Raw genomic sequence first — 14,803 nt, 5'->3', positions numbered from 1 at the left:
CGCTGTATAGAACGGCGGCGGCAGTGTGCATGTGTGTATGTCGCGGAGCGGGAGGGGAGCGCTGCACTGCTCTGCTCTGTATTGCGCACTGGTTCGGCTGCTGGACATCACCAAAGACCGGCGCTCGGCAACCGGGTAAAGGCGGTGGTGGTGGTGGTGGCGGAGGGGGAGAGTAGTGGACCCCGGACCCCCGTACCCCGGAGCCAGGAGCAGAGGGACCAAGGACCAGGAGAGCGAAGCAAACGTGGCTCTTTACAGCCCCGCTCTCTGTCTCCATAAAACATGTCCGAGTTTCTCCTGCTCGCCTGCCTAGCCCTGCAGTTCTCGGGATTATTTCTTCCGTGCGCCGCCGCCGAGGACGAGGGAAAAGGTAAAAAGCCGTTACCGGGCCGTCTGGGGATGCGCAGTCCCAATGAAACTTGGCTCCACGTAGCTTACGCGGGCCGTTGTTAGTGCAGTGTGGGGTTGTGCATATATAGTTGCTTCCCCATTATACATCTCTGCTTTCCATTCAAAGGCAGTCCAATAGTTAATCACCCAAAATTGATTGTCAATCTTTTTCATTTGAATTGTATCGCATTGCTCTGTGCGGGATGCCACATTAAGAACTCTGCATCTTTTTTCTGTCACCGTTCAAGATGTTACAATGTGGCATTCATTGTAACGCGTCGCAGCTGATAAACCCCAGTATATAGAGGCTACCACATTTAGAAACAACTCATTGTGCGCATATGGTAGAGCTTTAGCAATATAGGCAATACTATTTATTTATTTGTATTTTTCAGGAACATTTCTGATGCTTTTTAGAGCTAGAATAGAATCAGAGAGAATATAATCAGTGACTGCAGACGCGTAGCAGGCAGCGCTATCCTACGGTGCAGCAGGTGAACATATCCCTGTGCCAAAGTGTGTTGTGTGTCTCCTCCGAGCGGTAGACTGTATTGCTGGCCGTTGACGGAGACGCGATCGATGGGACTATAGTTCCGCACGGTCAACTCTAGGTCTACGATGCGGCGTGCAGCAAACCTCACAGGAGTCATGTCGAGGAACTCATTTTCTGTTGCATGTGAGAATCTGAATTATGTCACATTAATTACCGGCATGCCCGTATCCATGCTGAGTGCTGTTTCATTTGGTTTCCACAATCGGCAGGTGTTTCCTCTTAGTGTCATATGTGGATGGAAAGATAACTAAGGGCAAAGCCTATACTTACTTCACTCATATCAGGCTGTTTCGTTCTCAGAATAAAGCTCAATCACAATGATTCAGTGCCTATATAATCGTTGACAGCTACATTCTTAGAGGTTTACTCATTGAAATGGCAGGTTTTAATAAACTGTGAGAATCCACAAAGTCAGCAGGCTTCTTAATTTTAGAGGAAATGTGAATTGTGCATCCCTTTGCTTCAACTTGCTACTGTCTGTTGATTCCAAGTTTAGGAGAGAAAAGCTGAGTTACCTTGACATTGGGCACACTTTATTAGTGTCAGAAATATTGCAGTTGCATCGTAAAATCAGATACAAAAACATAGGCTTTATAGTAGCCTATGGCATGGATGGACAGCCAGTCTCCAGCATATAGTAATGGGTGTGTGTTGTGCAGAGTCTGCTTTGCTTGTTGTGAGGGACCGTCCCTAATGTCTTGAAATGCCTCCCCACAACACAGCGTGGAAAACAGGGACTCAGAGTTTGCCTGGGTGGCGATCGCAGTAGGCAAGAAAAACACTGTTTACCCCTGGCTGTGCGTGAAATGGAAAGATGAATTTGTCCCTGGTACTCCCGGAAGATGCACCTGAATTTTGAAAAAAGACTTTGTGTTTGGCAGCATTGCAGCCAAGCACTGAACTTGACACACACACACACACACACACACACACACACACACACACAACACAGATCTGAAAGTATATTTTGGACCCACATATTCGTCTACAAACCGATGCCATCCCTGTATTGTCCTGCATTTGCACCGAGGAATAAATACAAATCTGACATAGCTTTGTCTTAATGGAGGGTTATGATAATAGCATTTCTTATTTTGTTCACTAAAGCTGGTTGTTAGCCTACTTAGGTTAGAAGCATTGTTACATTGAAGCAGCCAAGCATTGAGCCCATGGTTTTCTCTGCATGAATTTGAAGCATTTCCAGAGTTCATTCATAGAATGGCATTTTCTCTTTGGAAGCGCCTCCACTCCTTATCATTTGTGTCCATCTAACATTGAACCGACAGATGTGGCCGGGCCAAGCATGCTGATCTGACAAAATTACAGGCATGAAGAGTTTAGACACACCACCTTTTAGACGCACCTGTGTGTGTGTGTGTGTGTGTGTGTGTGTGTGTGTGTGTGTGTGTGTGTGTGTGTGTGTGTGTGTGTGTGTGTGTGTGTGTGTATATATATATATATATATATATATATATATATACAGTATACACAGTACACGTATACAGCTCTGGAAAAAATTAAGAGGCCACTCCAAATCTTCAGTGTCTCTTGTTTCACTCTTTAGAGGCATATGTCAGAGTACAATGAACATTTAGTTTTTATTATATAAACTGCTGACAACATTTCTACCAAATTCACAATAAAATATTGTCATTTAGAGCATTATCAATAAGTAATGTAGAGATAAAGATTTAAGAAAAACCCAGACTGGTCTCTTAATTTTTCCCAGGGCTGTATATATATATATATATATATATATATATATATATATATATATATATATATATATATATTAGGGCTGTCAAATTAACGTGTTAATTTCGATTAATTAATCACAGAAAAATTAACGTGATTAAAAAAAAATTAACGCAGATTAATCGCACTTCTATATTGCCCTTTGACCCGGTGCAAAAGAGGTGAGACGATAGCGGAGCTGCACCTGTAGTTTGCTGACACGGCCCGCATGGGATTAAAGAGTGAAGAAAGAAGCAGGGGAAAGAGGCAGAGGGCTTTATGGATGTGTTATGGGCTGCTCCGGGCAAATAAGCATGAAGGTAGGAATACGTCTTTTGTTATTCTCCGCAGTGTCTGTGCATTATTGATTTAGTGGGTGCCTAATTAACAATGTAGGTTCAAAACAGTATCTCTCCATCTTCCTCCGTGTCTCTGTTTGCTAGCTGCGATCGTCTCCCACAACCGGACACCCGCCCCCTCTCACTCTTCCTAGCTGGCATATGCCTGTCTTTTTTCCTCCTTTGTGTGTGTGTGTGTGTGTGTGTGTGTGTGTGTGTGTGTCTCAATATTTTTAGCTATGAGTAGGACGGTGAATGAGTCGTATATATATATATATATATATATATATATATATATATATATATATATATATATATATATATATATATATATATATGTATATATACGTATATATATATTTAAATCAAAACACCCTTGATCAAAGTCTGTGACCTCAGCACCAGACCAGATAAGCATCATCTAGCACAAACAGCTCAAGGTTGTTTGAAATGTAAACCCATGAAAGATGATAGCATAGTGGAAGACACAGATAAGTCCATTCGCTAATGCAGGGAAGGCTGCCTTTAGCGGCTAATTAGGTGGATAGAAAAAGATACTATCGCGGAAGTGTCTCTGAGTGCCTGTTTGTTGGTGTCGGTGTGTGTGCATGTGTGGCAGCAGAATATCTGGGTGATGGAGCGGTTGGTTAGTGTCTATGTGCTGTATGTCCACCAGTAGAGATCAGTGAGGACTCATTATGTTGTCTTAATATTTCACTTCCTCCCTATTGACAAAAGGAGTCACACCTGGGAAATATTTTTAAGAGGCGCTCCACTAACTTTCAAAGAGTACAACTCAGCGAGTGAAAACAGTTCAGAATGTCTTGAGTGGCTCTGATGGAGCTTTGAAAAGACTGGGAAAGAAATGACCCAGTTCATGTCATCAGACTGTTATGAAGAGAAAGCATTAAGTTTGGCAATTGAGGCACTTGTACGATTCTTTGTTTTTAGGAACCTTACCCATACTGGACCCATGTGGGCTTCTGTAGTCACCCAGGGTGAGAACTCACAATTTTGTAATCACGATACAGTTCAAACAAGTTTTGTTTTGTTTTCCGTCTCTCCATTGAAAGAAGGGAAAGGTATATGTACTACTAAAGCCCAATAAAACACACAGCACAAACCTAAAATATCAGCACTATGACAAATTCAAATATGCCCAACCCAAATCAATAGTAAATTGAAACATTACTGTAGTCCAAATATGATTTACCTCACATCATTTTATAATATGTCACTGGTCTGTTCAATGTCTCTCTTTGTAATAGCCCTTTGAAAAAACACAGTCATTTGATCAAGGCCACTTTGGGGGCAGGAGATGCATTTTATAAAAATGTGCCAAAATCAGTCACTATTTCGGGGAACAGGAGACCTAATTAAAAACTCACCAAATTTGAAAGCTGAAAGGAACACTGCACAGCTAAAAAGAACGGCGACAAAGAAAATGAAAAAAAGTGCGAGGGAGGTAACATGCAAAATACATTGGGAGTGAGGTGAACTAAAGTCCAAAGCTGTTAGAATGCACATCAAGTCCACGACCAGAGCAATGAAGGGAGCAATAATGTCCCTTATCCGTGATGGTGAACACAGTGAGTGGTTTAAAGCTTTACTCGGAGTTCAGGAGGATAGTTTAGGTTCAAACAAAATGGCATCCGCACAATGCAGTTATGCAAATCCCTGGAGGACAGTCCTCATGTCCCCTGGTTATTCCCACTGCAGCAGCCTCAATGGATCCCTGGATGAGAGCTCCTGCCACATAAGGAATGCACATTCTCAAAATAAAAAAAAACAAAGAAGTCCACACAGAATACCTGTATGCGCTAGTAATATTATACAAAATGTGTGCACTCCAAGGTAAAGCCAGATGAAGTCAGCAATGTGGAGGGGGGAAAAAACGAGGGGACGGTGTCAGGGATACGATAAGAAAAATCCAAACACGACATGAAACACATACATACAATACATTCTATTTGACAGGTTGACAGAGTTGTCCTGTGTGTGCAATTATTGCCACTCTCTCCGCACTGGCTGTTTAGCAATTCTTTCGTACTTAAACACAATGTCACCGCAAGACACACAATCCAGCGACCTTGAAGTTCAGATGAAACTTCAATAGCCCGGGTTAAAAGGATCATGTGGTGTCTTTCAAATATGTTTTGTACCAAATCCCACTCTTTTAACAGCGTTCCTTTTGCTGAACCTTACCGGATTGATACATTCTGAACACAGACAAAACACAGACAAGAACGCTACATAGTACATCAATCGTTATGAGGATGACCACTATTTTTAGTAATTCAGCATACTTTTTTTTTAAAGATATTTTTTGGGCATTTTTACGCTTTATTGATAGTGCAGAGAGACAGAGGTGAAATGGGGCAGAGAGGGGAGTGACATGCAGAGAACGACCGCGGGTGGGAATCGAACCCGGGTCTGCTGCTGGGCCCGGCCCGGGAGGGGGACGCCTTACCAACTGAGCTAAAGGCGCCCCCTGTAATTCAGCATACTTAAGCCAGAGTATTATATTGTATGAATATATGTTGGAGCTGCACTTCAGAATGTACTAGTGAACAGAAGGAGGACTTTGGAGTGTGTCTCTGTAGTCATGTTTACAGCTGGTTATCGACAGGAGGAATGATTACAGACACAGGCAACTCTTTCAAGTAAATATGGCATTTGGCAAGGACTTATAAAGAAATATAAAACGAAACCTTGAAGGCATTTGATCCCTGATTCCTCACATTCTAGTCCTTTGCCATGTAAATAACGAGTTCTATTCGCAGCATAGCAAGACTGCAAATCTCTTGTACACAGTTAAAGGCTTTTGCTAGAACTGACCAATTTTTGAGATAAAAAAAAAAGTCTATCTCTTCTTTATTCAACATGTTTCCTGCACTGTGTTTTCCATAACAATACTGTGATTTAGAGCCAACACACCAGATATGAAACATAGCAATGTTGGTTTTTGATGATGGTTTATAAAGCCCTAAATGGTTTAGGGCCAAAATACATTACTGATCTGCTGATACGTTATGAACCGTCCAGAGCCCTTAGGTCGTCTGGGACAGGTCTACTTACAGTCCCCATAGTTAGGACTAAACAAGGAGAAGCAGCTTTTAGTTTTTATGCACCAAATCTTTGGAACAAACTCCCAGAAAACTTGAGGTCTGTTGCAACTCTCAGTTCTTTTAAATCAAGTCTGAAGACTGTTTTGTTTCCATTTTAACCTGTAATTCTTATTTTATTTAAATTTCTATTTCTATTGATTCGCTTTTCTAACGTGTAGTATGTATTTTAATCTTGCCCCTGTAAAGCACTTTGAATGGCCTTGTATCTGAATTGTGCTATATAAATAAACTTGCCTTGCTTTGCCAATCTAAATACCAAAGCTGTTTAGAGGCTTATTCAACTTGAGATGATTTAGACAAGTAGACTTGAAATCCCTCAAGGTAAAGAAAAAATAATAACATTCAACCATTGCAATATCTTCTTAAAAGAAACACAAATTGTGTATTATACGCTTACTGCATATTTGTAATTAAAAAATCCACCATCCCTGTTTTTCAATGTACCTCCAGATACTTGGAAAAATCCTGGGAGAGGATTAAAAAAAGCCTGCGGGTAAACTTTAGGCTGTAGCATTTATTGTCTTTTCTTCTGCTATGAGGTTTACAAATAAAAGCACAGTAAATGGAAGTGCACATAATGTAATAACAGAGGTTTGTGTATGTGTGTTACTCAAAGACATCTTATAAATGTTTTATGCTGAATAGGTGTCTTGGCAGGGTTAATGTTAATGAGGTAAATGTTTGGCACAACATTGAAATAAAAGCTAAGTACTGCTACACATTCATCTAAAACTAATAATGGAATCATAAGTTATTTAATAATAAATATTTTGCCATCATAACATTATTTTTTATTTTTTATAAAGTTTTTTTTTCCATGGATCATTCTAGTATCACACATTAAATCATTTACATAAAAACACAATACAGATCTATTTAATCCCTATGTGATCAAAGCAAGACTGTCGGTGTTATAGAAAGAGCATGCTACACTAAGGGATTTGGGCATTAATATTCTCTGACGTGTGTTCAATGATTATCTGTACCTCTGCTTCCTTAGTGCTCCTCAGTTTAAATTAATGCTCGGTCCACTTAACGTCACCATTGTATCCTTACTCCTTAAATGGCCAGCTTGGAGACAGGACATTGGTCACTAAAATGCAGTTGGACATGATAAATAGAAAACAAAATGAAGATTGTGTCAATCACTTGCCTTAAGCAACACATAACCCCAACAACCAAACTGATTTTGATGCTGCTGAGGCCTTTCTATGACATTCAGATGGTGAGTCCAGTCGATATGGAGAGCAGGCTTCTTGCTAGAAAAAACTGCTGGGGTAGTGAATAACAGTTGACCTTCAAAGGTTGCACTGAATTTTGTTTTCATAGCTGTTTTACCTTCTTTTTTTTCTTCTTCTGGAAAGCGTTAACACAAAATGAGCCTTCCCAGCTGCAAGGCCCTTTGCGGGTTTCAATTTTCTCCGTACCGCATCCTGTTCTGACACAGGCAGCAAAAAAGTGTCCACCTCAGCAACAGGTGATCCTCGGGACGGAAATGTGGCCGGCGCTACCCTGTCTTCACCCCATGACTGGGGGAAAAGCACATGTAGATTCCCCCTGTTCGAGCTGTTTTTTGAAATGGTAAATGAAGTGCAGAGGAGGGGATGGAAGGGGGAAGGTTGGTCAAAGGCAGCACTATAGTTTCTTCTTACAGCAGTCAGAAGAAGTCTGCAGGGGAAAAAGCTGTGGGCGGTGGATGGTGTTATTATTGGCATTCATGTCCCGTGTGTTTGCTACCTTCAGGGGCTTTTTATTGACCATTGCTTCATGAATTCGTCTTGGCTGCAAAAGCAGACGAGTCGTCAGAACAGCCTGTCAGCCCCGCTAACATGTTGAGAAGGTCAGCGTCAGTTTGTACACGGGGGCTTGATCAAGAAATTTCACTCAAACCTCAATATTAAGTTGTTTTTCATCTCACTAATAGTCATTACTGGTTTGTCTGAGCTTTATCTGATCTATGTGCCCACACAGCTATTTTTGCAGGATTGCATTCAGTCTTTTTACAAGCGATGAAAGGACATTAAAACAGCTGACACATCCATTGTGCTGATGTCAGTAAAGTGTTGCTGTCATTGAGCTCCTACATCTATCTGGGGGGGCCAGAGGTGAAGCATGGCCTCAAGCCACAGGAGGCAGTAGTGAAGCACACACACACACACACACACACACATGCGCGCACACACACACACACACACACACAGTGAACACACACACACACACACACACACACACACACACACGCACACACACACACACACACACACAGTGAACACACACACACACACATACACATACACACACATACACACGTCTCATTAAGGTGGCGGGTATAATGGTGGGGCTGGTCCGACTCCCAACAGAAAACACTTATTGAATGAAGCCATTGGATTTTGATAGTGTCACCTTTCATAGCACCTCTCGCCAGTCTTAATGGGTTACAATTGAATCAGTTATGGATTGTCTCAGGTTGAGAAAGCCATCGGCTGTAAATTGACTTGTGGGCATTGATTACCAATGGAGGGACGCAGCTGCATGTTTGACCCACATGATCTATTTGTGTTGTCATTCTTGGCCAGACTTGATTATGTGGGTGGCATGGGGCTTTCATATTAGATATCGTTCCCAAAATGTTGCAACAATTAAAAATGTGAAGGGTAATTCAACTTTTTTTTGTTGAGCTGGTATTAGCCTTGTACCGAAATGGCTGCTTGATAAAAAATGAAAGTGTAGATAAATTATTAAAGGGCATAAGCGCAAGTGTTTTATTGCCAAATATATGCTAATATAAAATGGGACTCATAAGGGCAGTGATGGGATAAACCTCTCTTCTCACACGGCGAGTTAAGTATGAGGTCATCTACTGGGTGATGGATAAGATAGAATCGATCATAAAAGGGTAACGTAATGTTGAGGGATAATCGATGCACATGCACAGTCATGGAACACAAACTGAACAAACTAAACAATAACCCAGTATTGTGTCTCCTATGGCCCGGCAGCTTAGTGAGCATTAACAGACATAGTGCCTGGATAGTTAGGGGAACAACTTTTGGGCATTGTCTCCAAGGGGGGAACGTTTTCTCTGTCTGTCTCAGGCACAAAGTCTGTCTGTCAGTTTGAAAAGGGTGAAGAGCTGGAGGTGAACTGGATGAAGGCAGCACCCTGAGGAGAGACTCCCTGCGTAGCACTGTGTGTGTGTGTGTGTGTGTGCCCAGACTGGGGCCAGGTCCAATGCAGCAGCGGTGGCTCTTTGTTTATCCAATTGTTGCTCTCACCTTGTTCCTCGCATTCTGTCTAGACTGGCCTAGAGGCAAACTGCAACTGTGGCCTTCACTGTGTTTATTTAGCTCTCGACCCGTTTGCTAACGTATGCACTGTGGTATACGCGTCAAACTCAACTTCAACTCAATACTAATGGAGCAGTGACCTCGCCTGAATAGATTGTGTTACTTCACAATCAACTGGAAAGCCCTACCTTTTATTGCATTAATGTGTATCGCTGGTTACCGTTGTTTATTCTTAAAAAAAAGGACGTAGCTTATTTGCATGCTAGCTTCTAGGTTGAGTTTTTTTCTATTGTTCTTCACTTCATACATGTCTCCAGTCTGACATAAGGACACAGACAGCATTGTATTAGTCTTATGAGCAGTCATTTACTATCACATTAACGCATTGATGAACTATTCATTTAAAAAGAGTTAAGTGGCTCTTCCAACCTCCATGTGTGAGACAGTTAAAAGGTAGCCATCTTTAGTGGGGAGCAATTCACCTTGTGTGGAGAGTTTGCTCATTGTTGCTGGAGAGAGGCTGTTATATTTCTTGGCACACTCACATCCAAAATATTAAACTGGCAATATGGAGATCCCCCCGGTTAATGTATGAGCTTGTACGCACAGAGCCTATGGGCCCAGCCCCAACAAACAAGCATCTCGCTGATTAATACTTTAAGATTTGATTCATCACTTTGCGTGGCCTGAGAACATTTCCTGCTAATGTCCTTACCACCAGACACAGCAGAAATTTCATCTCGGTGAATAAATTGGAGATGGATGCTCCTCTCTTGCTGCTGCACCACTTTCTGATTTAAAGTGATAGGCTCAGTGAATTTTTAGATTATTTTATTTTTTTGCAGGAACATACTGTCTAGCATCATTTTAAAATGGTGATTTTCTCTGCAATTATTGGCCGACCGATTAAAGGTGGAGTCAGCGATTCTGGAGAATGCTTGTTGTCCAAAACACTTTTATTTGTCAAAACCAGTGAATATCTCATCTCATGTACATACTGTGTGTGTGTTGAAAATAAATCCATAGTTAATAAACGGTGAAGGCTCTGTAAACGGCAGGTTACTAGCTGCGGTGGGCCCCCCTTTGTTTAAACACACGTTTGTAGAGCCAATGCTGTGTATTTACACTGGATTTTTCTTTCAGCGCACACACAGTACGTATAGGTAACGGATCGTGAGGAGATATTCACTGATTTGGATAACTGTTCTCCAGAATCACTGACTCTGTCTTTGAATTCCGGCACAAAAGACAAAGCGGTTATTGCTATAGGCATACCACCTCCAATCTGCAGGGTCAGGGGTGCTGGTTGTTGGGGGGCCCTGTGTGGCCTGGTGGTGGCCAGAGGAGCAGAGTGAAGCCTGGCTGGGGACTCTCTCTCCCAGCTGCCACCTGGCACAGAGCGAGGGCTCAGGGCCTCCGTCATGCAGACTTGGCCCAGAAAAAGCAGAACAGGAGAGGGATTCATCCATCCCCCAACAAGCTTCATTCAGCAGACCAATCCTAAGGCCAGTTGTCGATGCTGTGCTGTGTCCTTCCTAAAAGACAAAATTGGCGCTCTGAGCAATTAAGAGATATTGAGCCATTGAGGTGTTTCATTATAATGTACATCCACTTTATAATCCTTTATGGATTTTAACATAAAATGCTAAAGAAGAGTAACAGCTCACCACAGAAGTGTAGATATTTTCCTTTGTTCTTCCCTTGTTTGTTTTTTGAAGTCATTCTCTCAAGCCATTGTCTTTAAAGAGACGCAGTATATTTCAGCCATAAAGCAGACGGTGATGAGTGCACGGATTGAAATGATCTTAAGTAAAGAGGCAGGGCAGTGTAAAAGGTAACAGCATCTAAAGAAGGCATATGGAAAGCGCAATGTATTGTATACCATACACACACACACACACACACACACGCACACACACACACACACACACACACACACACACATATAGAAAACACATACACACGCACACAGACAAAGCTTCTTCCAAAAATGAATGTCTATGCCCTGTCTGTGTCGTGGCTGGCATCCAGGCGAGCTCCTTCTAGTCAGGATCCAGTTAGACTGAGGGGAAGCAACGGGTGGCTGCAGCCGTTTTATGGTCATCCGCTATTCATGTTTTTTTAAGGGCAGCACTAAAAATATCTACCAGTCTCTTTCTTTCAAAATATCAATTTTGATGAGCCAGTCTGTGTCCGACCCCGACACTGCAGTGGAAGCTGCTTTTTGGGCCCTAAAATATTTGTGATATCGCCCTGGAGGATGAATAATTTAATGCACTTTCATGACAGAGGCGCGTGAATTGAAAATCAGAGATGAAACGGGGCTCTGCTGCCCCCGCGCACGCACACACACACACACACACACACACACACACCTGCAACGAGCACACAATTCACTGGCAACAGCTGTGATACCGCCGGCCCCGCAAGGATTGAGTTCAGTCTTCTTGTGGCGGCGCTGCTACTATCACTGAGTTACTTTGTGTTAAAATTAGATTGCCAAATACATCACCACCAGCTGTCACCAATCTGATTCGGTATGATTCCCTAACATGCTTCCGAGCTTGCTATCGATCTCCAGCCGCCCGCCCGTCCGCCACCCTCCCTCTCCCTCTCCCTCTCTCTCTTATTAACTGTGTTCCCCATCAATCACAGTTCACCCATGTTTGTTTGGAGAAGTCTTTGATACGATTAGAGCAAGCTGCGCTCCCGTTCATGCTTCGTGGTTTTGCACACCTCTCGCGTCGGGACTGATTTGAAATGCGCACAGTCACTTCTCATCTTGCTTTAGTGATGTGCCTTACTGCTCCGTATAGCAGGGACCAGAGATTAAGCACTAGGGCCCCTTTAAACATGTCTGCTGTCACAGGTATCTCTCACTGCGCAGTGCCTGATAAGGGCAGCAGTTGTTCCTGAACACAGCCCCATGCCAAGAGGGAAAACCCCCCAGAGAAATAAAGAGCCCCTCTAGATGTGATTGTTTCGGTGGCCTCGGACACGTCAGCCATCGAAGATATAGTGCTCGATTTGTTTGTCATTTTGAAGAAAGAATTGTATTATTTCAGTCAATTTTTAGTTTTCGTACTTTTTTTCAATTCATTCTTGATACTTCATTGTTTAATAGACCATCCCAACACCATGATTTGATTTGATTAGATGTATAGCCCTGCTCTCTGCCTGGGAAATGCATGGACTCTTTAATCCACACAGTGACGTCAGAACTGCTGTGCCTATCCTGCTTACTGATTACATCTTATATTGAGCGTTGTACACAGCAAATCTTCATTGTGAATCAAGGATAACAGAACTCCTTTTTGCATTACTGCATTTTTTAATAGAATTGAATCAATTACCTGCTGGTATGGTCCCGCAATTTCATACTGTTAATTTAGAAAAATTGGTCTATGGCTTTTCATTATTTCATTGATCATACAAAAAGCTTGGCATTCTTCATTTTTTTCTTTCTTTCAGTATAACACACTCTTCTAGCGTGCGCCAAACACAACTTGGGGGTTACACATGTAGGTGTTGCAGCTCTGTCACAGGCTAACACACAGACGCTCACACATGCTTTCCCACCTGGGGGCTAATTATGCTCTCTACTTCACAAGACTTTCATAGAATTTGGACTTAATAATACGAAAAGCATTCAGACTTCACACTGAAAAGAGCCTATTCCCCTCCCTGCTAGACGACTGTGCTATAGCCACTCAGGCACAAAGGTGTGGGCTCATATTAAGAAAACTGTGTGAAATAGTTTGAGTGTAGCAAAATCATGTATCCAAGAAACGCTAAATAAACCTGACTGCGTATAAAAAGTCTACACACATTTGAGTGTGTGTGTGTGTGTGTGTGTGTGCGTGCGTGCGTGTGTGTGTGTGTGTGTGCGTGCATGTGTGTGTGTGTGTGACGCAGGCACGCATACATGTGCAAATATGTGTGTTAAAAATCCATTAACATGTTTACGGTGAGGAGCGCGGCAGTAATGAGGTGTAAATTGAACTTCATGCTCTGGGAGGGGACCAATCAATGGTAGAGAATGGTCAAGTAAAGGTCACACCACGGTAGAGTTTCACTATTGGAGACATGTTTGCTTGTGGTTAACGTCATCACAAGATGTTGGCTTTAAATGTGTGGCTAATATGTGAAGTCATGCACATTTAATAAAGCATTGTTTGGTTCTAGAAAGTGGGGGTTGTTTGTTGAGGACAAGTGACCCCATGTTGTTTTTGTTCATGCAGCCACTGACTGGTGCAATTTTGTATTTTTTTTCCATTCAGCTTCTTTCACACATCAAAAACTCATCTCGCCCCACATTCTGAAAGCAATCCGTAAGTAGAAAGGCTTAACCAAGGACAGTGATCACTGCGAATGTTTACTTACTTTAGCCAGCCTTTTTCAATGGAAGTGATGGGCACAATGCCAATTAACCATCCAATCAGTGTGTTTCAGCCCTGTCTCTTAACAAACAAAATCCCTTTGCGGCGGCAGCAATTACGCGACGAGTGTTGCTCCTTTCAAAACTCTTTAACATTTCTGGCCACAGACAACATTTGTGTGTAGAGTGACAATTTAAACTTTGCCTCGTTTCATGCAATCCATTAAGTGCAGGCTAGTTTTTTTTTTTGCTCGGCACTCTTGCGAGGTCAATACTGTGGACTGACAGTTTTTGCCTGACGCTATTGTCCCATGGCCCTTACACAGCGTGGTATTGTCATTGTTTTAATATGCTCTCTTTTCTTCTGCTTGCCTGTCTTGTCTTAATTCTCGCTCTCTTTCATGTTGCGCTCCTGCTTTCATCCCTGGCCAAGGAATTAGGAGGATAAAAATCGGAGGCACAATTCTAAAGGAAAGCTCATTTTACAGTTGTGTCAGGGGCCAGCTGAACAGACGGCAGCACAGACAGCGCTCGTAAAGGTATTTTAGGGACTGAAGAAAAGCGGTGACAAAGTGCAACGTCCTTTTTTGGAAATGTTTAATCACTGTCGAGCGATGGAAGCCTTCATACTCATTCATTTTCCACGACGCTGCAGTGACACTTGTGTTGACTTGCATTATGCATGCAGCACTTGTTCCCAGCAACAGATTGCAGAAGCGTTGTTTGGTGACATAGGTGTTATCGCTGTTGTAATGGATGGTGCTATACATGTTTGGTTGCTTGCTTTTGAAGGAAGAGTTTTAAATGACCCACGTGGGTGTACAAAGGACAGTTCTTCTGATCCCTCTGAGAAAAGTTTGATGAATCGTTGTCAGGATTGGATATAGGTTGTGCCGTACTGGAAAGACAAGCGATAAGCAGCACAATGAAATACACAACTAACACAATTGTGTCAGGATCCTTTTGTGACTGATGTGCTTTTATATAGTTCATGC

General features: G+C 42.3%; 1 protein-coding gene across 1 annotated transcript in view; it reads left to right on the top strand.

The window, feature by feature from the left end:
• Nucleotides 1-282: 282 nt before the first annotated feature.
• Nucleotides 283-14,803, top strand: part of lrp1bb (low density lipoprotein receptor-related protein 1Bb) — a gene marked incomplete at both ends in the record, with an annotated part of 302,818 nt that continues 288,297 nt past the window's right edge. The window contains one exon of the mRNA XM_080038312.1: nucleotides 283-370. Within this exon, the coding sequence (XP_079894438.1) occupies nucleotides 283-370 (88 nt within the window). The remainder of the gene's footprint in view (nucleotides 371-14,803) is intronic.

The sequence above is a fragment of the Ammodytes marinus genome (assembly GCF_949987685.1).
Source record: "Ammodytes marinus genome assembly, chromosome: 12".
Taxonomy (NCBI): domain Eukaryota; kingdom Metazoa; phylum Chordata; class Actinopteri; order Uranoscopiformes; family Ammodytidae; genus Ammodytes; species Ammodytes marinus.
The sequence above is the reverse complement of the archived record's forward strand: the minus strand, read 5'-3'. Positions and strand labels throughout refer to the sequence as shown.